Source organism: Archocentrus centrarchus, chromosome 17 (assembly GCF_007364275.1).
Source record: "Archocentrus centrarchus isolate MPI-CPG fArcCen1 chromosome 17, fArcCen1, whole genome shotgun sequence".
Taxonomy (NCBI): domain Eukaryota; kingdom Metazoa; phylum Chordata; class Actinopteri; order Cichliformes; family Cichlidae; genus Archocentrus; species Archocentrus centrarchus.
The window spans coordinates 26,254,942-26,279,753 of NC_044362.1; the positions used below are offsets into that span (position 1 = coordinate 26,254,942).

Sequence of the window (24,812 nt, forward strand, 5' to 3'; positions counted from 1 at the left end):
TTTAAATCATTAACGTCCGGTTTTCAAAATAAGACACGCAGCTAGATAGTTGTTAATCCACCTTAAAGAAAAACACAGCAAATTCACACAAATTATACAAAACACATGATTTACACACAGACAAGTAAAAAAAAAACGTTAATATGAAAGTGAAAAACGTATGTGAGGCAAGTGCATATTTGATGTGAAAGCATATAACTCATAGGGTGGTAGTAAGATTATAAGAGTCTGTTTAATCTTAAAGCACATTCATCTTCACACATGAAAACAAAATGGGAAAAGGGAGGATGTATAATTGTGTCTGAGTAGGAATGGACAATGTTATGGAGATTTCAATGGAAATGTACCAGTTCACAGCAATGGAGAGAGTTTAGTTGGAAGAATCATTACCATGGCTTCTGGGATCATCCCATTATTAAAAACTGTTGGAAAGCAATACACAGGGCCCTGAGAGACATTTTTAATTGTCAAATTTACTTGCAAAGTAAGTTTATCTATTTTGGGTATAATAGATTAAAAGAGATGAATACTTAATGAACATAATGCTGGTGGCCGGTAAAAGACTCTTGTCAGGAACTGGTTATTACAGGAGAGCACAGCACTGAATATATGGATGGAAATCACAATGAACATTTACAAAATGGAAAAGATAATAGAATTTATAAATCTGAACAATTTGTTTTATACTGGGAAAAATAGATCTGACTTTATTTTTGCTAATTTGCAATGAATTTATGTCTGTCCTACTTGTTTTTTCTCTCTGTCTTGCACTCTTTTCTTTTCCCTTATCTCATTTGCCAAGTGTATATCTGTAATATGCTGTACATGTAGTGTTTGGCATTTAAAAAAACAAAAATCATTTACCTTGCCTTGTTTGGTGTCATTTTTTTCAGCACAACCTCATATGTGTAACTTTACAGTATTTTTTTTTTTTATTTTGACATACTGTATTAACACATTGGACCTAAAGAGTTTTTTTTTTTTTTTTTTTTTTTAACAGTGAAAACCACAAGCATGTTTAACAAACCATTTTTACGACTTAAAACACAGATATAAATTGTAATTTTCAAAACTTTATGTACAAATTTAACAAACAACAAAGTTATATACAACTATTTATAGCAGTTTTTGTAATAATGCAAAATATTTCCTGAAATGTACTAAAGAAAAAAAAATAAAGTAACAAAGATATTTGAAGCATTGTTTGTAAAAATGTCAGAAACTAGTATTAAAATAACCAAAATCTCAAACTGATATTATCAAAATTCTGGCTGTTATCAAATTAAAATATATCTATTTAACAGTCTATAATATTAGCCTAAACCAATACATATTTGCAGCTAGAAAAAAAATTACTGTATTTTTATTTTTAAAGGGCTTAAGCAAATAAAGGGCAGCAGTTTTTATCACATGCATGTAAAGTATGACTTAGTAATCGTTCAGCACCAGATTTTCTATTTATTAAAGGTTTCATCTTTACGCTCTTATTTCCCAGCACACAACGCGCACTTTCCGGTTTTTCATCCAGCAGTCGGTGTCAAACTTGACGAAGCTCCAACTGTTCAGCTCCGTCCAGCCTGCACTGTGGTCCAGCCGCCGCTGCCGCAGCAGCAGTAGGGACATTTTGGTTCAAACCGGGCGGAGGATGAAGTGCTGAGACCTGGGGCGGGTCCGCGGCTCCGTCCCGCTCACGACACCCTAGAGCCAAAATGGCCCATCCGCTCCCGCGCTCTGTAACCTTGCCAGCCCTCTCAGAGAATGACAGCCATGCAGGCATTCACCAGCACGATGCAGCACCGTCAGAGGTGATCAATGAAATGGGCTGTTGGAATGTCAAAAAGGTACCCAAACTCCGTTAACCCCTCCTTACTCACGGATTCAGCTACAGCTTAAACAACGCATTACTTCAAAGAAACAAATTAATAGCAATAAAACCACTTACTGATTAGTAAAGTGGTTTTATTGCTATTAATTTGTTTCTTTGAAGTAATGCGTTGTTTAAGCAACAAATTAATAGCAATAAAACCACTTACTGATTAGTAAAGTTCAGTAAAATGACAAACCTACCAAAAAAAAATCAGCAGACATGATAGACCAATAAGTCTTTATTAATAATTTCTAATAATTGATTTTGTAAAGTAGTTATATTAACCAAAACTGAAATGTAGTGAAATTGAGTACAATTCTTAACTTCTTGTAACTTGAGAATTTCCCATTTAAGATGCTACTTGTTTTTGACAATACAGAATAGCACTTTTGTTAATGTTACTTTTTCTCCTCTTTATCATTGCTTGTTATAAATTATCTCCATATTTTTTTTTCATTTCTTATCATATTTAGGGGGTTTCCGTGTCATCTTTCCAGAGAACACATTTAAAACAGTGTTCAGCATGATTAATTATGACACCCCCCACAAATTCTAAGCATATTTATAGATTAACAACTGCAATTAACATTAAAATATTGTAGCTATTATCAATATAAGTAGCTGTAATTTTACCAAATGAAACACTGAAATGCTGTTTACATTATATCAAAGAGTAATGCTACATTGTACTATAACACCAACAGGGGGAAAAAAACGTAAATGCAGCACTATTTCCGACATCCTCAGCAGTATTTTGGTTGAAACCTGTTTTGTTTATGTGCAATTGCTGTTTAAAGCTATTACAACCCTGCTTATTATGAAGCATAATATGATTTACAGAAAGAAAAACAGGTTATTCAATTACAGATAATAGAGAAATTAAAGCAATCCATCACGTTTGTGAGGCTATAATAGCAAAGTGTGTATTTTCTACTTGATTGAAAACCAAAACTTTTATTTGTACTCATTCTGCCACTGATCACTTGAACTGCACCCATTAGAAGGAAAGACTGCACTGTTTACTTACATTAATTTGATAACTGGTAGCTGAACAACACAAACCGCAAGACCAATTTGTAAAAGTTTTAAAATTGTTATAAAACTTCAAAATAATTTAGCTAGAAATAAGCAGTAACGTGACAATAAATTGTAGTTTAATTATACCAATAAAACTCCCTTCTGACTCACTTAAATATTTATGTTCTTTACATTTGTAAGTGCATAAAGGCTAAAAATAAGTAACTGAAGACAACTGTTTGGTGATTGCCAGGCAATGTGATGGCAGCACAATATATCATGCATAAAAAAAATAACAATCCTGTCATAAGGTGCTGTAGTTTCATAAATACTGCAAATGGGTAATTTAAGCCCATTGCTAGGTGGTTGTTCTGCAACATGATGACAAAATATGTGGCATAGAGAAGAACCTTCAGGGACCTAAGATGTACCTGTGTGCCAAGTTTTGTGGCTCAGCTCCTGATGGTATAGCAAGAGTTTGCGGACAAAAAAATCAAACACACGGATTTTGTGTAGTATAGTGAGATAACACTGTGAACTGCTTTTAATTTTGATACTTTGCAGCTTCTGTGATGCCACAAAAATGTTTTAATGCAGTATTTTCATTGGTAAGGAATTTTTTTTTTATATATATATATATATATATATATATATATTTAAACTTTGTGTAGGTTTTTTTTAAGGGGTTGCACAGTGAGAGCATACCAGTCATGAAATCAGAACCAAATCAAACCAGCAAGAAAACGATTGACAAACCCCCTGGAAAAAAAAAAAAAAAACTCAGCAAGTTGTGATTTTAATTGTAAGCAGATCTCCTGTCTACATTAACATGCACTAAGAGATGTGGCTGCCCCTTATCAAATGGAGGCCACACTAAAGCTCTTCATTCAACCATAGAGTAATGGAGCTAATAAAATGCAGTTTGATTACAGCCATAAATACATTATATGGACACAAGTACTGGGTCACACCTTTTAATCTTTGAATGTCACAGGTGTACCTAACAAATGCAGACTGCCTTTACAAACATTTGTGAAAAAATGGGTTGTTTAAAAGAGTCAGTTTGTCAAATTTCTTCCCTCCAAAATATTCCATGAGGTTTTGTGGCATTGTACAGTGTAAGTGTTTACAGTGCGGGGGTCACTGAGTGCTGAAGCACAGTGTGTAAAAGTCACCAACAGTGGCATAAACATCAGCACAGAAATGGTCCATCGGGAGCTTCATGGCATGCATTTCACGGCCGAGCAGTTCCTGTAGATATAACGTGTAGGTGGCCTAGTAGTGTTGTCCATATAGTCATAAAATAGAAAATGTCCTATTAACTTTAACATGATCTGTGCCACATTTCAGATGTTTTTTTTTTGTTTTTTTAAATGACTGTTGGATAGTGTGTGGCTGTGAATTGTGAGATGGCATTATCTCCTTTCTTTTACTTCCATATGCTAAAGGGACCTTTCCATAGCATTTATTTGACCAGCTCCAGTTACGGCCACCACGCAGATTCTTCCAGGTCACTTGACTCTGTCAGGAGCCCTCTAAAGCAAAATATTTTGACTACAGCCCAAGTCTCACCCATCTTTAAATCTAACTGCACTTTTTCAAAATAAAGGCGTTAGGGAAATGTAGTAAATAGCTTAACAACTGTGAGATACATGAGGTCGAGTCCATTTTTTTTTTTTTTTTTTTTCAAAACTTCAAAGTGTGTTGTTGTGCACCTACAGAAGCCTTAACATTATTATAAATTACATAATTATATAGAATTACAATAGTGTAATGAAGAAAACAGTTTTTCCCAGAAAGAGCTCTGGATGCCCTTTTCCCCCTCACTCCTGTTTACATGAGAGCTCAAAGATGCAACATATCCAATCATCTAACAGCATCCTGACCTAGAACAGTTTACTTTGAAGTTGTTCCAATAATTTATCACACTCTGACCTTAGGAGTACTGGGGTGCATAATAGCTCAGTTATTAATGAATACAAGTATTTCACATATTAAGGTCTCACGACACCATTGAGGCAGATGGGTAAGAAAATATTGTTTTTTTTCCCCCAATGGCTAAAACAAATCTGAAAAGTAAATAAAGAGAAACATTATTAGCCCAAAAATGTTTTATTAAATTCATAATCACGACTATAATGTTAAGTGAATAACTCATTCACTTTAACAGTAATTTAATAATCTCTTAAATACTAGTCACGTTTAACCATATAACAAGTTTATGTCTAAAGTATTTGGAGTCCTTTGGGTGCTGAGAGTTAAACAGATACAATGTCACCACCATGTGAAATTAGAACTTGTGTGTGTGTGTGTGTGTGTGTGTGTGGGTGTGAGTGTGTGTCGTAGTGCTGCTGCAGGCTAACCCAAAGTGGTTCAGATCTCTGGAGATGATGCACTGCACCTTTAACAACCATTCCCCCACAAAAGGAAGTGCCCTTTGTGGGTCCATGAGAAGTTTAAAAAAAAATAATAATAAAACAGCTGACTGAAGGGGCATTTAAAAAAAAAAAATAAGAGAGGAAAATCATCAGTTTGCTTCATTCTTTGAGGCTTCATCAAAGTTCTCCACAAGATCTGCAAGACAGTTAAAGAGAGGTTAAAGAGAACCTGACAACTGCTGAAAGGGAAAAAGAAACATCCCTAATTCTCTGAACCTGAAATATTAAATCAAACTATCTGAATAAACACACAAAGTAACTGGTGAACTATTATCTGTACTCCAATCAAGATAAAGACCTGATATAACAAACAAAGGGGAGATTTATAAGAGGAAGAAGCTTTTTTTTTTTAATTTTAGATCCAAAAAGTACTTCAAGGATAATCATTTGCATCTCTGTACCTGGGACATCGTCGTCATCCTCCTCTGCATTTTCCTCCTTGACTGCTTTCATGTCCATTGCTGCTAAATCAAATATAAAAATTAATCAAAGGTGAAGGTTGTAATTTCCTTGATCAGTGCTGCAGACAGACATTAGACAACACTCGAACCCACCGATCCTTTGTTAAAAAGCAATGTTCTGCTTAGGGAAACCTTGGGTCCTCAAATTATTGCAGACTAAATATAACCCTATGTTGAAACAAAACCACTAATTTCAGGGCTGAAAAATTAAGTCACTGTAACAATGGCTTCAAAAGCAATTCCTAACCCTATCCCTACAGTCTCTGATATTAAAATGCCCAGCTTTCCAGCATTAAAAAGAACATTTACAGCCTGGATCTAAAAACTGTTATGGCCTGTATAGATATTTTACCCCTTTATAACAACCGGAGAGAGACTCACTTGGTGGATTTTATTAAGATTTAAAGTTGGGGCATTGTTACACTAACTCATAGGTGTCACCTCCGCTAAATGGAGTCATTAAACTGCATTGTGTTTGCAGTGCCTTTTGGAGCATTTTAATACAATTATCTGACTAATACTGTGACTTGAAATTCTCATATTTTATTAGTCTGTTACATCCCTCTAAATTGCTTCATGTGTGTCTGCATGTTGTACCTGTAGAGTGTATGCCTACGGCTTGCTAAACCAAGCTTGCTAGTATTAGCTTCCAACTGAGCACTCCAACTCTTATCCAGATATGGTCATCTCTGGCTTCAAAACACTGACATAGCAGCAGCCAAAACACTAATGTTGAGGTTTAAGAGTCCATGCAGAGTCCAAAACCAACGTGTCAAATTACTCTGGCCATCTGTTATATACAGTCTATGGCTGGATCAAGGCAGAGTCATAGAGGACCTGCCACACAACTCCTAGAATGAGCTGCAAACATCCAGTGCAAACAAAATATCAAGACAACCTCTGCTAAAAGACCACAAGGTGTGATCAGAAGCTACAGAACAGCCCCTAAAAAGACCTTATGGGGACATTTTATCTTTATTTCTTCTCATTTTGGACTCTACACAGATTCACAGCACAGGATTAGCTGTGTTTCCAAGTGGAAAAGCTGCTCCTGTCTCCTATGTTTGCTTTGCTGGGTTTATTTTCATCTTCATGTGCATCATCTTCAAGGCCAGCCCCTGCAGACTGAATCATCTAGATGCTCAGACCGTGTGCTGGAAGCGTCCCCGCCCTTATAAACTACCAATCAGTCTCTGAATGCTCCGATTCTTTCAGACTCAAGGTCACGTTTACATCTAATCCTCAGTAACTAAACAAACAAAACACTGCTGGGTAAGTGCACAAAAATGTATGAGGCAGCGTCTTAAGCAAGTTCAGCCACGACCAGCTGCAAACGTCTGAGTCATTTAGGCTCCATGTTTGCCAACAGGGACACCTGAACAATAGTCTCTTCTCTCAAAACAATTTGAGCGTGATAAAATAACCTTTGATGTGACCATGACTGTTTTTCACATGACATTGTAACATGGAGTGTGTGTTTTAGCCTGTGTGCTCACATTGCCGTGGGAACTGCTCAGCCAGCTTGCGCAGGCTGCTGAGGCTGTCGGCTCCCAGCTGGCTCAGGATGCCAGGCAGCATCTCTGTCAGCTGTTTGGTCTCGCCGTGGCCCGTGATGGCAAAGGTGTTGGCAGAGAGAGACGCCTGAACTTTGGGGTTGTTAAAGTGAATCACTGTCCCGTCGTCTTTTATCATATTCACCTAAGAAACAAAGAGAAACAGCACAATTTCGCAACATCAAAACATGCTGCCCAGGTTTATTAACACCAGCCCGGGTATATTTGATATATAAAATGAATATAGCTGAATGGGAGATGGTACACCAGACTCAAGTAATTTCAATATTCAAGCTCTGCTTCATCCCAAACTGACTGTAACAGTGGGCAGGGGGTTCCTCTGTATGTGTGAAAAAAACAAATGTGAATATCTCGATGTACTGAGGAAATAAAGTACTACAAATACAGAAGTACAATAGCTGGATTTCAGATACAAGAATCTGATAAATGGATTCATTTCCTTTGGGTAGTTTTGGTTGAGCCCGTCCCAGAAACACCAACCAGGGTTTCCTGGAAAGGTCTGACTGTGCAGAATATGATACGTGACTGTATCAGGTTCCAAACTGATAAGTGTGTGATGTGGTTCAAGCAAAATAAAAAGGTATGAGATGAATGGATCTATCAAACTATCCATTCCCTGTCCTTTAGTGTGCTGTGTTACATTTTAAAAAACTTGATCCCAATAACACAGAAAAGAGTATGCAATTATAAGGGAAGATTCAGATGAATAATTTTTTTGGATGCGCTAAAACACCAGAGTTATCATGTCTAAACAGGCAAACATAAGGAACTCTCACTCTGGTTCCACATTAGATGCTGAATTTACCACATCATTTCAGGCGTAATTTTAATAGTCAAGACAACATTTCTAACCAGGAAATGAGAATTCACCAAAAGCCTCTGAATGTGGGACTTTCTGATCCTGAACACACACACTTCACTAAGAGGAAATACAGCAGTACGTACTCCTTCTGCACCTCTGACACTGTAACCAACAGCAATCTGTCCTAATGAAGGACTGCCTACAAATCCAGCAGGTGGAGAGCTAACCAAAGCTGCAGAGCAGAACAAGGACTACCATCACTGGGTGCAACCCAAGTGCATGACAACATATTCAGTGGAGGTGCAGCCGATTACACTTTTACAAAAAAAAAAAAAAAAAAAAAAAAAGTAGCTAAATTATATCTCTGAGGAGAAAAAAACAAAATAATCTTAGAATTTATTTAAGAAAACATGCATGCATGTTCTTTTGCAGTGTACATGCATGTCATTCGCACATGTATAAAATTGTGTTACCTTATGTAACAGAGGTTTATGCATACATGCTTTTTTCTGTCCATTACATATATAAACATGCATTTTATGCATGATTAAATAAAAGGCTGACTGGTAATATTTTTTTAGTCACAATACCTTTTTTTGGATAAGGCCAAAACGTCTTTGGTGGGTCCAAATTTTTTTTTTTTTTTTTTATATGCAGCACAAACCAAAATTTTTGACGTTTGATTTAAACAGATTGGGTAAACTATAAATCCATTTTCAAAAATGAAAATAAAATAAAAAATACAGCCTAAATTCACTATGCTATACAGGCCCTGAAAAAGAAACTAAATTCAGAAAACTGTAATAATTATCTTAACAACATTAACAGTCTGCTGTGAGTACAACATGTATATTGTATAGAGTATATTTTTTTTTATTTCTGTAGAGTATTATTGTTGTTAGGTTATGCTGCATCTATTTATTCCTGCTCTGTCCACTCTGCTGCTGTAATAATGTGAATTTCCCAACTGTGGGACTAATAAAGGCTACCTTATCTTATATTGAGTCTCAAAATAAGAAAGAAAAAAAAATGCATCAGGTTAGGGTCTCTTTTTGTTTATGCTCTGATGTCATAAGAATACTTTATGGCAAGCCCGTTTGCTGAAAGCTCCCTAAAAATAAACTTGAAGATGACATGAATGCGCTTCACTTAAGCGCTCGCGGGCTCTCATCCTTCCGTATGCCTTATGACATGGCAATGATAAAAAATTCAGGATTCTCAGAAAGAAACAAATCAAAATAGAACAGATAGAGAGCAGCAGTAGCATTAGCATGGCTCACCTCTTCTATCCCTGCGATGTTGTTCACTGCCAGCTTCTTCAGAGAGCCCTGCAGTTTTTTGTCGTCAGCTGTTGCCGTTTTGTGAACAACCTTTTTCTTCCTGCGGGCCGTTCCCTGAATGGAAAAAATGGATTTTATAACTGAGTGAACCAGAATGTCAAACATAGTTAAAAAACATGACACAACTACTTACTTGGACTTTTTTTTTTTTTTTTTTTTAATTATTATTAGAAGTGAGTGGCTTATTCTTTCCATCTCAAAGTGCATTCTTCATTATAATTATCACTAATGTATAAATGCTGTGGCTCAGGAGGAAGAACAGATTGTCTCGTAATCATAAGGTCAGTGTCTTTGGCCAAGATACTGAACCTCAGATTTACCCGAAGCGTCATAAGTGGGATTTAATCTTCTGTGTTAAAACTCTACCTTAGGTATGTTGTAATGGTAAACCCTTTAGAAACCCTACGCCATAACTTACTCCATAACCTCAAGCGCACCTCCCTAGAAATGTAACCACACGCTGTGTTGACGCAGCTCACAGTGACTGTGATCGGCTCATTCAGCACCAGCGTTGCTTCCTATGCATTCGAGCTACTTGCCCTTCTGACACCACTTTTCAAATCAAACAGAAGAGAATGGAACAACTAATAGAAAACAGAGAAACTCCAATGCCAATGAGTGTTTGTTGGCAAAATTGCAGAGCAACGTAGGCACACCCACACACAAATATTATGCTGCACTGTGGGAAGTGGGAAGTAGGAAATCCAGAGTTCCCAGTCAGAATTTTCAGGCAGGACACCCCCTCAAGTCAGGCCTCCCACTTGCACCAATACTTTGACTGACTACTGTTATCTTAACTTTGAATTCAAGATAACAGTAGTCAGTGTAAACAGTAGTAAAACTGTCCAACTTGTAATCTGTACAACCACTGTTGTGAATTTGTGACTGGTTACACAAGCCACACACAGAGAACAAAACCTATTCATTAATGTGCTGCAGTAGTGTTGCCTTCTAGGCAGGCACTGCGTTGCTGATGGCTGAATGACTACCTTACTAGGAAGGTAAACAAAACCTCTTTTACCGACTACTACTGGAACGTACTCAGTGAATGTCAGAGGTTATCTGTGAGAGAAGGCTAGCAGCAAGGTTTAGAGAAGATTTTCACTGGGAGTGACCAGGATGGCCAAAATAGAAATAAATATCCACTTTACTGCCAAAAGTACCCTTTGCAGTTATAACAGCTTCAACTCTTCTGGGAAGGCTTTCCACAAGGTTTAGGAGTGTGTTTATGGGAATTTTTGACCATTCTTCCATAAGCTCATTTGTGAGGTCAGACACTGATGTTGGACAAGAAACCCTGACTCACAGTCTCTGCTCTAATTCATCCCAAAGTGTTCTATCAGGTTGAGGTCAGGACTCTGTGCAGGCCAATCAAGTTCTTCCACACCAAACTCACTCATCCATGTCTTTATGGCCCTTTCTTTGTGCACTGGTGCGCAGTCATGTTGGAACAAGAAGGGGCCATCCCCAAACTGTTCCCACAAAGTTGGGATCATGAAATTGTCCAAAGCTTTTAAGTGTTCCCCACATTGTAATCCCAAATGTATTAATTCACTTGATTTACTTCAGCACTGCTTTCTTGACTAAACTGCTGCACAAGTGTTGCCTTTTTCTCAGTATATACATATATATTCATGATCACTTGTTTCCCAAATAATGACTTAACTGATGCATTTAGTGTAGAAGAAAAGTTAAATATCACATCAAACCATGCTCTTTTATATGAGCGCACACAGCGCCTGAAGCACAAAACCCGATTTAACAAAGAGAGCTGACGTCCACCGTGGTGATACTGAGGGTTTTGTCGAGCCACGTAAAACAAAGAAATCCCCATTATGTTGATAGCTTCAATCACAGGTCACCCGTCTGGACAAGTCCAATAAAAACCCAGAGGAAAGCACTACTTTCATATGACCATATTAAACAAAACATGGGTGCTTTTTATGCACTAGTAAGCAAAATATTTCACAGAAAAGGGAAGTTATCCCAGAAGTTAAAGCCACACTGCTCAGTTCAAGTATATAAAATTACAAATTACTTCTTTACAGTGGCCACATTATCAGAAAGATTCTATAGGTTGAGGAAAAGAAGACAAAGAAAAGTGCTTTGAGCAGTCTACTAAGACACTGATCAGAGCCACCCATTAGCTTTTTTAAAGAAAAATTTTGGGCCATTTCAGTCTTTATTATGCTAGGACAGCAAAGAAAACACGAGGAGAGGGGGGAACATGGGGAAGAGATAGAGTAAACGGAGCAGATTTGCACACAGACATCTGCTTTAGCCTTACAGTACATGGGTCACCTTCTCAACCCAGTGAGCTAAACCAGAGACTGATTACCTAGTTTTTTAAGGAAGAGCTAAACTTGTAACCATCCAAATGCTTAAAATGGACATCATACTTCTACATTTCAGCACCACAAATTCTTTTTGATATATACACAGAATCAAAAGCTTGGTGTGGATCACTCTAGTCCTGCCAAATGTATTGAAACACCAGTCAAGTAAAAACACTGTTGAGAATGCCAGTGTGGGGCATAAGGGTCTTTCAGAGCAAGAAAAACAAATAACGCCACCTAGTGTGTGACTGAAGACTTCACAATAAATGTGAACAAAGCAGCAGAGGCCACAGATTTGGGGATAGGGGATGGGAATGCTGAGGTCAGGCGGAAACCCCTGACCTCAGCTAAATGCCGTCACACCTTAAAATGATCATAAGCTGAGCCCAGGACAGGATGGACCCAAAAGGTGTGCTTGGGAATCTAACATCTGTTACCAAAATTAGAATTGAAGAAGAAGAGATGCAGCGGAGTGTTACCTTTCCACCTATCCGGACCTGTGCCTGAAGTTTGGCGAGCTTCTCTTGATTCATAGTGTTCTGCTTGGAAAGCAAAACAAACACATACAGACATACAATTAATGTGATTTTATTTCCATGCGTATCACGCAACAACAGCTGCAGCAGCAGCAACAGCGGCAGCAACAGACCCCCCCCCCCCCCCCGAAAAAAAACAAAACAGGTTTCTACAGCTCTTAAAACCAAAAGCAGCCTGAGGAGGCGCATGTGGCTGCTGAAATACAATTGTCCCAAGCATGAGCTACAATAATCCCCAAAACAACAAATTGGAAATGAGCTGACAGACAGTCTGACAGTTATACCGTAGCTACTGACCATTATAAACGGAATGTGATGAAGACAGATATCCGGACTCTGTCATATTAATTACATCTACGATAACTGTAGCTAATAAGGCTGCTAACTAGACAGCTAGGTAAGCTAATGCTAGCATCAAGCCAGGAAAAAAAAACAAAAAAAAACCAGCAAAACGCACCTGCTGTGGTATCGACAACTAAACTCAACTTCAAACCACACGATGGAAACAAACCAGCGCAGATGTTTACCCCAAAATTCCCAGAAATTACCTGCGATAGTGAATTTGCTGACGGTCAGTTGAACTAGTCTCGCCGTTAACCAGCCAGCGCAGGTTAAACCACTGTTAAGCAGCGACAATAACACACATTTCCTGTTAGCATTTCCACGATAAAGTTTACATAATGCCCACTAAACAATGTTATATGACGCGTAGTCGAGTGAAAATGGCACAGATGCAAATAAAAAAAATAGGCCAAGTTGAATTTAAACTCATATTAATGAGCATGTGCTAAAAATATAGTTTCTGTTTATATTTTCGATGTGGTTCAAACTTTTATTTTGGTAATTGTTTCCGGTGTCACTCCACTGTTTCGTTGTCGCACTTTACAATCTGACAATGCAGCGAGGAACACGCGGTTATCTGGATGTGATGTCATATGTCCCGCCCCAAAAAAGGAAAATGAAGTCCTGCTGGCTAATAGGAGGACGAGGACACACGCGCGCAGAGACATGCACGCCCACAAACAACATGATTTTCTGACTTTATATGAAAGCGAGACGTCAGAACTCACCGTAAGCATGAATGTCATGATAACTTTGGGCTTTTAATGATTTCTTTGAACTGTTCTTTTTCCAGGGTGGAATGATTGCATGGCATACATCTTTAATTACTTAAAAAAAAAAAAAAAAACAAGAACAGGGTGCACACGTTTTAGTTTATTTTGGATTTTCTGTAGTCCACCCAGGGTCAAAATTATCCCTACACCCCCACTAATATTTGGTTAAAGTTGCACCTCAACCAGACACTTAGCCATTAAAAAACTTGGAATTGGTAGAGTTCATTTAAATTGGTCGGTTTCCTGGTACTGACCTGACTTTTAGGCGCTATTTCAATAGGGTTGAAGTTGGGGCTTTAGGAAGGCTATTACAGAAGCTTGATGTTAGCCTGTTTCATCCATTCCAAAACCAGTTCTGTATGTATGTGTATGTTTGGGATCATTGTTCTATTGGAACACCCAGTTGTGTCTAAGTATCACACCATCTAAGATAAGATAAGATAAGATAAAACTTTAATGATCCCACGACGGGGAAATTTGTGCATTACAGCAGCTCAATACAGAGAAAAAATTAAAAGGATGAGTAAGAACAAATAACTAAACTAAAAACTAAAACTAAAATTCAATAGAATAAAATAAAATAGCAAAAAACTATACACATATACATAAGCACTATATACATAAATATATATATCAGTGTCAATACCCACATTTACATATACACACATATACACACACGTCAAACACTATATAAAGATATCAAAATATTATATACATTTGTAGCCGGTAAGGTACACAGCATACACGGTATGCATTATATGGGTGAGTGTAATAAATAAAATGTATCTGGACTGTATGGATAAAGTGATGGCAGTGTAGGTAAAGTGTCCAAGTGACTCAAGACATTATGATGTGTTATACAGTCTAACTACTGTTGGGATGAATGACCTGCGAAAGCGCTCCTTCCTGCAGCGAGGATGTTTCAGTCTCTGACTGAAGGAGCTGCTCAGTTCACCCACGGTCTCATGAAGAGGGTGATGGGGGTTGTTCATGATGGATGTCAGCTTTGCTAACATCCTCCTCTCACCCACCACCATCACAGACTCCAGAGGACATCCCAACACAGAGCTAGACCTCCGCACCAGTTTGTCGATCCTGCTCCTGTCCCTTTCGGTGCATCCACCCCCCCAGCAGGCCACTGCGTAGAAAAGGGCAGATGCTACCACTGAGTCATAAAAAGTCTTTAACAGAGTCCTGCAGACACCAAAGGACCTCAGTCTCCTCAGCAGGTGGAGTCGACTCTGGCCCTTCTTATACAGGACGTCTGTGTTTGTACTCCAGTCCAGCTTGTTATTGAGATGAACACCCAGGTACTTGTAGGAGACCACTGTCTCAATGTCCTTTCCCTGGATGTTCACCAGTGCTGTAGGGGGTGGCTTCCTCCTGAAGTCTATGATCATCTCCTTCGTCTTGCTGGCGTTGATTTGGAGTGTGTTGTTCTCACACCAGCCGACAAAGTCACTGATGACCCCCCTGTATTCCTGGTCGTTCCCATCTGATACGCATCCGATGATGGCCGTATCATCTGAGAACTTCTGTAGGTGGCAATGGTCTGAATTGTACCTGAAATCTGAGGTGTACAGACTGAACAGGAAGGGTGAGAGGACAGTGCCCTGTGGCGCCCCCATGCTGCAGACTACTACATCAGACACACAGTCATGGCACCTCACATACTGTGGTCTGTTGGTGAGGTAGTTGATGATCCATGCCGTCAGCTGCTTGTCCACTCCGGCTCCCTCCATCTTCCCTCTCAACAGTGCAGGCTGGATGGTGTTGAAAGCACTGGAGAAGTCAAAGAACATGACCCTCACAGTGTTCCCTGCCTGCTCTAGGTGAGAGAGGGATCTGTGCAGCAGGTAGATGACGGCATCGTCCACCCCGATGCCAGGCTGGTAGGCGAACTGCAGGGGGTCCAGCGCTGAGCTCACCAGTGGGCGGAGGTGGTGCAGGATGAGCCTCTCCATGGTCTTCATCAGGTGAGAAGTCAAGGCCACAGGTCTGTAGTGGTTGGACTCCCTGGGATGTGCGATCTTTGGCACATCCAAAGATCACATAGCTGTTATCACATCCATAGCTGTTGAGTTGAGTGAACTTGAAGAATTTGGAGGTAGTCCTTCTTCATGCAATGTAGCAGTACCACTGGTAGCAAAACAGCCCCAGAGCTTGATGCTACCACCACCATGCTTGACAGCTGGTACAGTGTTCTTAGGTTTGAAAGCCTCACCTTTAATGCTCCAAACATTCCTCTTGTCATTGTGGCCAAATAGCTCAATCTTTGTCTCATCTAACAATAAAAATTTTCTCCATAAGGCATTTGACTTGTCCATGAGGCCAGTTGTAAATTTCAGCTGTAAGATATCTCTCAGGGTGACAGTTTGGGTCTTCTTCCAAGCCTTGGCAAAGTGGTGATACATCAGAATAACTGGTACTTATTTACAGTTTTTTGAACTGATGATCTTGGAATCTGCAGTGGTTTAGAGACCATTTGAACTTGAGTAAATTCTCCTTCTTAGATCTTTCCCATTATTTTAAGTATTGGTCAACCTAATAAGTGCTGTCAAACAGATCTTTTTTATGACAAAGGCAAACTACCAGTTATAGTCAATAATGATCACTAATGAGAAGTTAATAGGCCTTGACCTTGTCAAGTTAAAATACATTGTAGAACCTTCAACACCACTTAAAAAATGTAAGTATTTAAGTAAGTATATTTGTACCTCCATGTATACTTTTGACCCTGTGTGGATTAGAGAAAAATCCAAAATAAATTGAAACTTGTGAATCCAATTCTTCTTTTTTTTTAACATCATTAAAGATGTATGCTGTAGAATTATTCCATCTTGGAAAATGAACAGTTCAAAAAAATCATTAAAAGCCCCAAATTACCATGACATTCATGCCCATGATGAGTGGATGTAAATTTTTGGCCATAACTGTACTTTCAAAGTGAGTGTTTTTTTTTTTTTTTCTCGGAAATAACTCCCCCACCCAGCCCCTTAGTTTATTTTTATTTTTTACCTTCTAAAGTCCATCATGTGGCTTTTATTTAATTTTATTCTTTTTGTTTTGTTTTGTTTTTAAAAAGGGAAAGTCAGGAAGAATTTGACATAAAAATGTGTCGTGTAACAGTAATAGCTACGCTAGCATTATGAAATGCAATTTTCACTGTTTTATTTCGTTTTTGTTTTGTGTGGGAATTTTATTACTGTTATTTATTGTTTGGTTTATATTTTTATTGTCTGCGTACTATTTCTTCCACCTTGTTGGAATAAGAAAAAAAAATCCAACTTTATCAGTGGGGCTTTTATTGTGAAAGTAGGCGGTTAAACATCCGGGTCGCTTGGCTAACGAAGAGTCACTGCCATTAGCTGTTCTCTGGCCGCATTTTGTCAAGGAAAAGAAACCAAAATGCAAACGTCTCTCCCGAACATCGCTCTTTTCTCAGTTCTTCAGCTTTTATTGTCTCTGTCGTGTTTCCAAGAGGTTGTCGAAGCCACCAGCGGGAAAGGTGAGTTTAAATCTGGAGTTAATGTTTCATTTAAAGCAGGATCTGTGTGTAGCTTCATTGAAAGTGTAACCACCGGCAGAGCAGAGCCAGGTGTCCCCGATCCTGGATCATAAAGTCAGTGTCCTGGTTTATTGACCATGTGCAGGTGTGTTTCTGTCAGTTACATATAATTTCCATGTTTTCAGGTCAGCTTAACCGACTTATTTTACAGACAGCAGTCCTCCGGAGACCTACATTTTCCTTTTGATTTTAATGATTTCTCCACTGAGACTGTGTTGATTGTATAACTAAACATTATGCTCACCCATAATAAAATGGTTTGCGCCCAGAATCACAGGAACATGAGATAGGGTTAAATGAAATATACTTAAATGAAAAAACAAACAAGCTGCATTAGTTTAAAACAATGTATGTATGTAAACAATAGTAAGCGTCAAATAAAGACTGACTGGTTTTAAAATTACAGTTTAAACAAATTATTAATCTATTGATTATTTTGTTAATTATTTAAATAATCCTGTAATTAAAAGCAAGGAATTAGAAAATAATCCCCATCACTAAACTGACTTTAGATGATGATAAATAGGACCTGATAGGTTCACATAACAGTTACATAAAACAGGAAAAACAGCAGATTTTCGCTTTGGAGAACCACCTATTATTATAACTATTTAGAGCAGGGGTGTCCAAACTTTTTTCAAGGAGGGCCAGATTTGATAATGTGAATGTGCCTGAGGGCCAACAGTCCCTGATGACATTATTATAAACATAAGATGCTTATAAATATTCTTTTAATATTTTCATCTTTATGCAGCAAACAAAAATGAAGTAAGCAAATGTAACCATTAAGATGAACACAGAGCATTAAAGCTATCGGAATTTTCAGCAGATATGTAAAACATACAGAAACTGTAAAGCACAGCTCTGTAATTCTGAAAACAGAGCAACAGGTAAGCTACCTAATGTGAAGGGCACAGGTACACAGGGCGGGTCTGGTTCGAGAGCAGTCGTAAACGTGTAAAAGTGTCACTAGGTGGGAGTCATTTAGTCTTGATCTTGAGTGGTTCTTGTTTAAGTTCAGAACAGAGAAAGTCTGTGCACGCAAACATGTGGAGCCAGACCAGCTTAAAATTTTCCTTTGCAAATGTTCGCATCTCTGGAAACTTGACCTTATCCAGCTGCCGGTAAAAAGGCTGCGGCGTTCACTGTCACACTGAAGCCCAGTGAGCTCCAGGTGCAGGTGAGGTGGAGCGTCATCAGGGTCAAATAGCAACATGTCCTTTTAGATGGTGCCAAAATCCTAAAAGTGGTCATTGAACTCACCAGCGAGGGATGTGATGACTGCTGCATCCTGCTTCGGCTAAGCTGTCCTGGAATTGCTTTACTTTTCAGCACGGTCACTGTCTGATAACTTGTCATATGTATTTGCATGTTTTGTCCCATAGTGTCTCTTCACATTATGTTCCTCAAACAAGGCAACAGTCTTACAGCAAATCAGGCAGGCAGTTATTTCAGTGTTCAGTGAAAAATGTTGTAATTTCTACTTTCCTGGAAGTGGCGGCCTTCATCTTTAACTTAAGTTTTTCTACTTGCAGTAGCCGCGACAGCTAAAGGTTCAGAGCACATTTCATTTGGTCAGTTAAGTGTTGAATCAGCAAAGTATACCTCCAGAGCCCTCTGTGCCACCTATGACCCCCACCCAAGCCCCAAGATTGGTCCCTTAGCCAGTCATCGTCTTTTTGAAGTTTTATGGCAGCTGGCAGACATTTGTTATACAATGCTACCTCCATGAGTTAAAAGGAGGTACTGCACTCAGAATCGTATTCATCGTTTGTTACAGCGGGCCAAAAATAACACATTTTTAGAAAAAACGTGCGGGCCATATAAAATCGGAGTTCGGGCCGTGGTTGGCTCGCGGGCCGGACTTTGGACACGCCAGGCTAAAGATCAAGAAATGTCTAACTCTCAAATCTGAATAAGTTAAAAAATTAATAAATTATGAAGAAAAATTAATTATAAAATTTATTTTTTGGGGAGATGCAGCAGAGAAGAGTGGATAGGAAAGAGGAGCAAGAGAGCAGGGAGGACACATCAGAAGGCCACGGGTCAGACTGGATCCCAGGCTGCTGCTTTTCAGACAAATGACATATGGCCATCTGATTTTTATTTCTAAATTTTCCTTTTTTTTTTCCTGTAAAGCTGACATTTTTTCCTCATAAATTTGTCAGCTTTTAATTCTAAATTTACCTTTTTTTTTTTTCTTCTAGCAAAATTTTCCAGTTCCTACAGTTTTCTTGTTTATCTAAAATTTACTTAAATGTTTATTACTTTATTGGTAAAAATCTGAATACCTTGTTTCAGCTCTGTTTATCTCACTGCTATCTGTTCAGCTAGTTTCAGGTTACTCTGCAGCCTGATATCAAATTACTGCCATTCAGCTGTATTACCAGAGTTTCCTCACAGTTCTTTCTACTGATTGTGACCCGCAGTGTTGTGGAAACACAATACCAGATACACAATGTGGGTGTGCTCATTCATTCCTTCTGCCTGCAGGATTTGGAGATCACATCCACTGGAGGACGCTGGAAGATGCCAAGAAAGAAGCTGAAGCCAGGTGAGGTGAAATTCTGCTAAAGAGCCTTTTATGCAAACATTACCTCAAGCCCTAAAGCAACACACACACACACACACACACACACACACACACACATACATCTATTTTTGTCCTGGTTAGAGGAGCAGACTGACCAGTTGTCAGAGAGCAGGTGTAGTTTTTCATGTGCTGCATTTTTAAAAACGTAGAGCGGTGTGAGTAGTTTTCAGTTTTGCACATCATGTGTTTGATTTTGGTTATGATGCACGTTTAAATGTGTTTGAATTGACAGTGGGCTGCCAGTCATGGTCATCATCCACAAGAGCTGGTGTGGAGCCTGCAAAGGTAAAATAATGTTAAGCCCTTCTCCTTTCAGAAAAAGTCTAATGAAAAGGATGTTCTATAAAGTTAAAGGGGGGAAAAAACTAGACAGGTCACATTAGGTCTTATTAAAGTCACGGTGAACTTTAGTGAAATGTGGTAGACTGAAAAGAAATAAAGTCAGGCGTGTTGCATATTTAGGTTTTTTTAGGAACAGCAGGGGTGTGAGTGAGGTGTTTGTGTATGTGAACTCCCAAGTATACACAGTGGCTTGCAAAAGTATTCACACCCCTTGAACTTTTTCATATTTTGTCACATTACAACCACAAACATAAATATATTTCACTGGAATTTAATGTGAAAGACCAACACAAAGTGGTACAATTGTGAAGTGGGAAGAAAATTATACATGATTCAAAACATTTTTTACAAATATAAAACTGAAAAGTGCGGTGTGCAAAAGTATTCAGCCCCCTTTTCTCTGAGTGCAACAATTGCATTCAGAAGTTGCTAATGACTTGGAAATATGGAAAAGTTCAAGGGGTATGAATACTTTTGCAAGCCACTGTAAATAAGGATGATTCTGAATTGTGAATCATGCAAATCTCCTCTAGTAAAGTCCAAGAATGGCAACATGGAGCTGAAAACAAGCAACCTCTCATCTAAATCGCCTGAACTGGAGTAGCATTTGATCACTTTATTATTTTAAATAGAAATAACTTGAAATGTTGCTTAGTACTTTAAATATTACCAAAAGAAGGTGACTAGTCTTTCTATTCAAAGCTGTATGGACTGTGTTTTATCATCGTTTAAAAGTGATCCAAATCCTAGCTACATTATTGTTGTTTCTGGGAAACCTCAGTAAGCCTGTTCTTGGAGCTCAGCCAGATGTGTAATGTGGAAAATCAGGAGAAACAAAACAATCAGGAAATGATGCTTAAAGCTGGAAATGACTCTATGGATGGGTGTTTTGCACTTTCATTATTAATTAAAAGTTGAAACAAATCACAAGCAAGTGAAATGTGTCATATGAGAATTTAGCAGATCTGAAAATGAATATGCTGAAACTAAATATCTGAAAATAAAATTTTTATACTTTTATAAAAAAATGTCTTAATTCTAAATCTGAGGATGAAGGGAGGGTTATAATTATTCAGTCTTCTTCAACCTAAATATAAACTGGCATCATGATAGTATGTGATTGGCTTGCGTTTTGCTGTAGTGTAAATAACCATTTTATGGTATTGTTTTAAAATCAGCACTGAAGCCCAAGTTTGCTGAATCCAAGGAAATCTCTGAACTGGCGCACAACTTTGTAATGGTGAACCTGGAGGTGAGGAAATGTTGAAAGCACCTCACAATCAAGCTTGTGTCCCTTTTTGATTCTTATTTTGTCATCTTGCTACCAGCAAGTATTAACACATTTGGTGATTTCTTTCCACTATCCTCTTATTTGAACAGGATGAGGAGGAGCCAAAGGATGAAGCCTTCAGCCCAGATGGGGGATACATTCCTCGGATTCTTTTCCTTGGTATGGAGGGAGGGAGATTGAGTCAGCCTTCATGTAAACACCTTTTAGGAGACTCCTTGAACAGCTGGTGGTAGTAGTTTTAGTTTTCATGTCCAGGTTATAAAGTATTCAGAACTAAAAGCAAAGTTAGGATTGTTAGAAAAATAATAAATCGAAAGGTTTTTGAACATTAACTCCATACAAAGTCACAGCTCACCCAGTTCTTTTTGGCACATTTAGTTTTTAAAAGTACATAATGGGCAGGTTGAACTCACTGTAGCTCTTTGTGGGATCTACACTGACTCTGGACTGCATGAATGAATGAATTGTGTGAGTGAATAAATTGTATGAGTACTTTTTTATGCATTTGTTTCCCCTAAAAGAATCATTAAGCTTAACATCTCTTTTGAGAAACTTCGCTTACTTCTCCCAAGAGGAGAGCAGATCCTGACACGCCAGCAAAGTATATTGCAGTGGTGGATTGTTGCAAAAAAAAAACAATTTTTTTGCCATCAATAAGTCAAAATTTCAAGTTATCAACTCATGATAGTCAAAATTTAAAGTTGTGTTTTCAATTTTGAGTCATTTTCTTACTTAAGTCAAAATTTTGAGATAATGACCTGAAGTTTTGACTTATGGATGGCCAAAAAAAAATTTTTTTCTTGAAAGCCACTGATTTTCTTTTAGTTTATCCTGCACACACACACACACATATTAAAATAAAAGCTGTGTGCTGTACTGGAAACTGCCCAGCGTGGCATGCTGCTACATCAAAGGAGAAGCTGATTAACAGATATGTGACAGCTGTGCTACTCGATGTCATCAGGCAGCGGCCCCTGAACTACTCTTTGACCACGCCCCACCGCCTTTTCTAATAAATCCTACCTATAAATAAACATTTGAATAGGACAGAATGGCATATGGGGAATTATTTATCAAGAAAATGATAGATTAAATGAAAAGTCCAGTTAGTGTTGTTTCTATTTCAATTAAACTTTTTTTTTTTTTTTTTTTTTTTTTTTTTTTTGCCTTTTTATTCCCCACAGATCCGCTCGGGAACGTCCATCCTGAAATCACCAACAAAAATGGGAACCCCAGCTACAAGTACTTTTACAGCAATGCAGAACATGGTAACAAATTATCATTTATCTGTTAGTGTAAAATGAATTTAATATTACACTAACAGTCACTTCAAGGTTGCTTTATATTACATGACCCTACAAAATTAGAGCAAGCACTTGGTGATGGTGGGGACAGCAACTCAATGGATTTAGGCATGTAGACATGGTCAAGACAGTGGTCAAAAGAGCTGCAGTTCTCTGGGTCAGAGGAACTGCATTAAGCTAACAGGAAGGCAACAGTACCTCAAATAACCACTCTTCACAACCATGGTATGGAGAAGAGCATCTCAACACACTGATCCTTGAAGCAGATGGACTACAGCAGCACAGCGGGTGCCACTCCTGTCAGCTGAGAACAGCAAACTGAGGCACACCAAAATTGGACAATAGAAGATTGGAAAAATATTGCCAAGTCTGATGAATCTGCTGCTGCAGCATTGGGATGGTAGGGTCAGAATTTGGCATAAACAGCATGAAAGCATGGATCCATCCTGCTTTGTATCAACAGTTCAAGCTGCTGGTGTGATGGTGTGGCGAATCATTTCTTGGCATGCTTTACCAACTGAGCATTGGTTTAACACCACAGCCTAGTTGAGTATTATTGACTGACCCTCCATGAGCCTGAGATCTCGTCCTTCCCAGTGTCACTAAGTGCTTACTCATACATTACTGGATCATTAGAGCTCTCGCACTAATATTCTAAAATTTTTACCTTAAAGTACCTTGAAATGACTGTGATTGTACATAGTCGCTGTATAAATACAACAAAACAATGACTCCAGTTTTCAGGACTTCACATATAGCTTCCAAACTTAGTGGTTTATAGTTGTAATATTTTCTGCATTTCTTCCCTCTGTGCCACTCAGTTATATCCGGTATGAAGGAGGCGCAGGAGAAGCTGACGGGGGATGCCTTCAAGCACGGTCACACTGGAGATGAGCTGTGAGGAGGCAGCGACGGGCTTCAGGCTGTAAGGGCTAAACTTCCTCTACCTGATCCCGCGGTACAAAGCTCCTCCAAACGACCCTTTTGGATATTTATACTTTTCACATAGTGGGGTTCATCTCACTGACTGAAGCCAACCATTATAGGAATCGGTGCTTTAGTATTTCTTTCTGTCCTCTATTACTCATTTTAATGTAACTAAATGCCATATACTGTACTTACTGTCTGTAGAGGATACAATCAATTCAAACTAGCCACGTTTTCTGCCATCTATTAACTCTCACCACATTAGATAGAAACATCACATCTTCAAAAAAAGCCAAGACTTTAGGAAGATGCACTATCTGCGAGAAGTTTCGTTTTTCAAATACATTAATAAACCTTTAAAAGTTTTCACCCAGGAGCAAAGAAACTATATTTCACCTTAGTTCAGATTAAGTATTGAAACACCTCCAGTGATGTGCTTCCAGAGATCCTCTACAGTATGTGTACCTTAACTGTCTGTGAAAATGTTCACCATGCACAACATGGGTTTTCTGATTTATTACTGATTTTAATCCTGCCAGTTTATGTGTACTTACTAAATCATAGACAGTATCAAAGATGGCTTGTGCTACTGTGATGATGTCACCCACTGGTAAGTGAAGTCCTGCAATGAAGCCTTGAGATGAGCGGTTTGTGAAAAGTACAGGTTGGACCTGACTGACCCAAAATGAGTGACTAACTCATCAGGAAAGTGTTTAGTAAGGTCCTGGGACAGCGCCTTTTATCCCCTAAACGTTTATGCGACCAGAGGTCTCTTTGCAACCACAGGAGTCGCCCCCTGATGGTCAATAGAAAGAATGCAGTTTTAAGGCTTCACTTTTCAGACACAGAAGCTACTTCCACCTTTTTATACAGTCTATGATCTAGATCTACATAAACATTTCTTTTCCGTTTTGCTGCTTGTGAAGTGACGCCCATTTCATTTTTATTTTTTATGGGTCTTGTTAAACTCTTGAAATAAGAGAACACTGAGGTGTCTGGATGTATTTTATACATGAATACGGCCAAGTGTGCAAATAAAGTTTGTTCTGTTGAACGGTTTGAATCACTTCAACCTTCAGCCTCGCCAGTTTATTATTACATTAACTGAAACTGAACTAGCCTCACAGCAGGAAGGTCTTGGGTTCAAGTCCAGGAACCAGCTGGAGCCCCCGTCTGTGGCATTGGTCAGTTGCGTGCTCTCCCGGTGCCTGTGTGGGCTTCCCTCCCACAGTCCAAACACATGCATGTAAGGTAATTGATTCTAAATTGGCTGTAGGTGTGGATGGGAGCAGGAATGGCTG

The 24,812-nt window shown here is 38.6% G+C and overlaps 2 protein-coding genes across 5 annotated transcripts; one reads left to right on the forward strand and one right to left on the reverse strand.

Moving 5' to 3' along the window:
* Nucleotides 1–4,977: 4,977 nt before the first annotated feature.
* On the reverse strand, nt 4,978–13,011 carry LOC115796192 (transcription factor BTF3 homolog 4-like). 4 transcript variants are annotated; one of them, XM_030752483.1, is made up of 6 exons: nt 12,920–13,011; nt 12,315–12,374; nt 9,440–9,553; nt 7,280–7,481; nt 5,724–5,783; nt 4,978–5,458 (listed from the first exon to the last, which is right to left on the reverse strand). In XM_030752483.1, exons 2-6 carry the CDS (start codon nt 12,366–12,368, stop codon nt 5,412–5,414), a joined length of 477 nt encoding a protein of 158 aa, XP_030608343.1. In that variant the 5' UTR covers nt 12,369–12,374; nt 12,920–13,011; the 3' UTR covers nt 4,978–5,411. The 4 variants fall into 4 exon arrangements, with proteins under 4 accessions (XP_030608343.1, XP_030608340.1, XP_030608341.1 ...); XM_030752480.1 differs by having other exon boundaries at nt 5,724–5,786; XM_030752481.1 differs by having other exon boundaries at nt 5,724–5,786; nt 12,315–12,377; nt 12,920–12,993.
* A 3,809-nt stretch (nt 13,012–16,820) lies between these two features.
* On the forward strand, nt 16,821–24,583 carry txndc12 (thioredoxin domain containing 12 (endoplasmic reticulum)). The gene is made up of 7 exons (XM_030751784.1): nt 16,821–16,994; nt 19,548–19,608; nt 19,880–19,932; nt 21,168–21,241; nt 21,370–21,439; nt 22,465–22,548; nt 23,406–24,583. The coding sequence occupies exons 1-7, from the start codon at nt 16,895–16,897 to the stop codon at nt 23,483–23,485; spliced, it is 522 nt and encodes a 173-aa protein (XP_030607644.1). The 5' UTR covers nt 16,821–16,894; the 3' UTR covers nt 23,486–24,583.
* Nucleotides 24,584–24,812: the final 229 nt, after the last annotated feature.

Bases quoted from the DNA above. Each gene is read 5' to 3' on its own strand.
- LOC115796192 (XM_030752480.1), bottom strand. From the start codon at position 12,368: ATGAATCAAGAGAAGCTCGCCAAACTTCAGGCACAGGTCCGGATAGGT. The intron at 7,482-9,439 runs GTGAGCCATGCT...TTTGTTTCTTAG, and splicing joins ACATCGCAGGGATAGAAGAG to GTGAATATGATAAAAGACGA. The intron at 5,787-7,279 runs GTGAGCACACAG...TATTTGATTTAG, and splicing joins TGAGCAGTTCCCACGGCAAT to CAGCAATGGACATGAAAGCA.
- txndc12 (XM_030751784.1), top strand. From the start codon at position 16,895: ATGCAAACGTCTCTCCCGAACATCGCTCTTTTCTCAGTTCTTCAGCTT. The intron at 16,995-19,547 runs GTGAGTTTAAAT...TTCTGCCTGCAG, and splicing joins CGAAGCCACCAGCGGGAAAG to GATTTGGAGATCACATCCAC. The intron at 22,549-23,405 runs GTAACAAATTAT...TGTGCCACTCAG, and splicing joins TTACAGCAATGCAGAACATG to TTATATCCGGTATGAAGGAG.